The sequence below is a fragment of the Cyphomyrmex costatus genome, unplaced genomic scaffold (assembly GCF_001594065.2).
Source record: "Cyphomyrmex costatus isolate MS0001 unplaced genomic scaffold, Ccosl1.0 C2315849, whole genome shotgun sequence".
In the NCBI taxonomy this organism is placed as follows: domain Eukaryota; kingdom Metazoa; phylum Arthropoda; class Insecta; order Hymenoptera; family Formicidae; genus Cyphomyrmex; species Cyphomyrmex costatus.
This window is the reverse complement of record NW_017274720.1, coordinates 1-1,875: the sequence shown is the minus strand read 5'-3', so window position 1 is coordinate 1,875 and position 1,875 is coordinate 1. Positions and strand designations below refer to the sequence as shown.

General features: G+C 33.9%; 1 protein-coding gene across 1 annotated transcript; it reads left to right on the top strand.

Moving 5' to 3' along the window:
- Positions 1-6: 6 nt before the first annotated feature.
- Positions 7-1,487, top strand: LOC108771257 (pre-mRNA-splicing factor Syf2). Its single transcript, XM_018550280.1, has 4 exons — positions 7-153; positions 477-617; positions 692-987; positions 1,069-1,487. The coding sequence occupies exons 1-4, from the start codon at positions 58-60 to the stop codon at positions 1,232-1,234; spliced, it is 699 nt and encodes a 232-aa protein (XP_018405782.1). The 5' UTR covers positions 7-57; the 3' UTR covers positions 1,235-1,487.
- The last annotated feature ends 388 nt before the right edge of the window (positions 1,488-1,875 follow it).

The following is a 1,875-nucleotide window of genomic DNA, read 5'->3' as shown; positions in this document are numbered from 1 at the left end:
TTTTTATGTTGACTTTGCTGCGCGAGCTTGGAAAATTGTGTCTCCTTCCGTTCATCGATGGACGAAGCAACGTCGAGTGCGTCGTCCACGCAGTCCACGACAGCAAAATATGAAGAAAAGATAAAGCGACTTAAAGAACTTCACGTCAAAAGGGTGAGAGAAGTTTGCATTAGAATATAAATATAACCTATCCGAGACGTTTTATTGTGTAACTTTTTTTCTAGAGTAAGAAAGTGAAAAATGAAAATTTTTGTGTATGTATGAATGAACATATACATATGTACATATAAAATATATTCATTTTTCACATTTTTGCCATGAAACGATACCTTGAATTCTACTCACTTTGGCATTTTAAACTACTTATTTCTTCCTTTTATTTTACATGAATAGTATTGTATTTTAAGTAATTAAGTGTACTTGTTATTGAAATTTATTAGCGCAATTTGTCTATAGCATATACATTGATTTAACAGAATGAGGCCAGAATGCAGAACCACAAGGAAGTCGTAGAGGAGGATAAGAGGAACAAGCTGCCCACCAATTGGGAATCCCGCAAGAGACAGGCCGAATGGATAATGCAGGACGAAGCTGCCAGGAAAGAGGCAGAAGTTAAGGTGTCACAATTGATCATATTTTCCATCTTTGACAAATTGTATAAAATTATTTATCCATTTAACTTATTTTTCAGGGTGAAGACTACGAACGGAAAAAATTGTTGAATATTGATGCCACTGAAGCAGAAAGAATAGCTAGGAAGAAGAAAAGCAAACAGAATCCTGACCCAGGATTTTCAGATTACGAACAAGCGGCGATACGTTCTTACAACAGACAAGTGAAAAACATTAAACCGAATATGGAAGCGTACGAAGACGTGAAAGAGAAATTAGGTCCTGCTTTTTATGGTGATCCAAATACGATATTACACGGTTTACACGAAGACAAAAAGGAAGCCATAGATAAAATGGTTACCAATTTGGAGAAGCAGTAAGTAACGATCCTTTAATGAAATCGCGTAATCTTTAATAAGACTCGAATTTGATACTTATCTTGTTTACCTTTTTACAGAATCGCTAAACGGGAGAGATACAGCAGACGTAGAATGCACAATGATGACGCGGACATCGATTATATCAACGAGCGTAACGCCAGATTCAATCAGAAACTGGAGAGATTCTATGGCGAGTATACTCGGGAAACGAAGTTAAATTTGGAGAGGGGTACGGCTATATAACGAGAAAACGTTGTTATAATTATCACAAATACTTGTATTTTATGTAGTATACGATGACTTTTTGTACAAATAAGAATCTGGAGAAAAAAATTTTACGGTATTTAATCAAATGTATCTTTTGTTACTCTTATTGACGATGCATCTATAATTATGCTGCAATGCACGAAATTTTAAGATGCGTAGAAATTGCTTCGAGAAAAGAGACATAAGTTGCAAAAAAAAGAACGGGAAAAATTATTTAACGCGTAATGTGTACTAACGATAAATAAAAAATTAAACTATTACATTAGTCACCATATGTGTTCTATTACAATCACTTAGAGTCCCTACAAGATTTATTTAAATTTTTTTTATACGTATGTACAGTTCTTTATAAACTTCTATTCACAGTTCGCATCATACCACCCAGCTGTGTACTATATCTAGAAAAGTAATACGTTGTGATTATTTTTGTAGACAGTGTAAGTAACTTATACATATTAATCTCGCGTTTCAATGAAAGCATCCATATAAAATATACTCACGTCGTGGCGAAAAATTATGGTGATGGGTTACTCGTATATGAATATCTTGCGTCTCCCCTGAAATTTTCAGACCGTAAACATCGTTACAAAATTAAGTAAAATAATATTATATATATA

Bases quoted from the DNA above. Each gene is read 5' to 3' on its own strand.
- LOC108771257 (XM_018550280.1), top strand. From the start codon at position 58: ATGGACGAAGCAACGTCGAGTGCGTCGTCCACGCAGTCCACGACAGCA. The intron at 618-691 runs GTGTCACAATTG...CTTATTTTTCAG, and splicing joins GGAAAGAGGCAGAAGTTAAG to GGTGAAGACTACGAACGGAA. The intron at 988-1,068 runs GTAAGTAACGAT...ACCTTTTTACAG, and splicing joins GTTACCAATTTGGAGAAGCA to AATCGCTAAACGGGAGAGAT.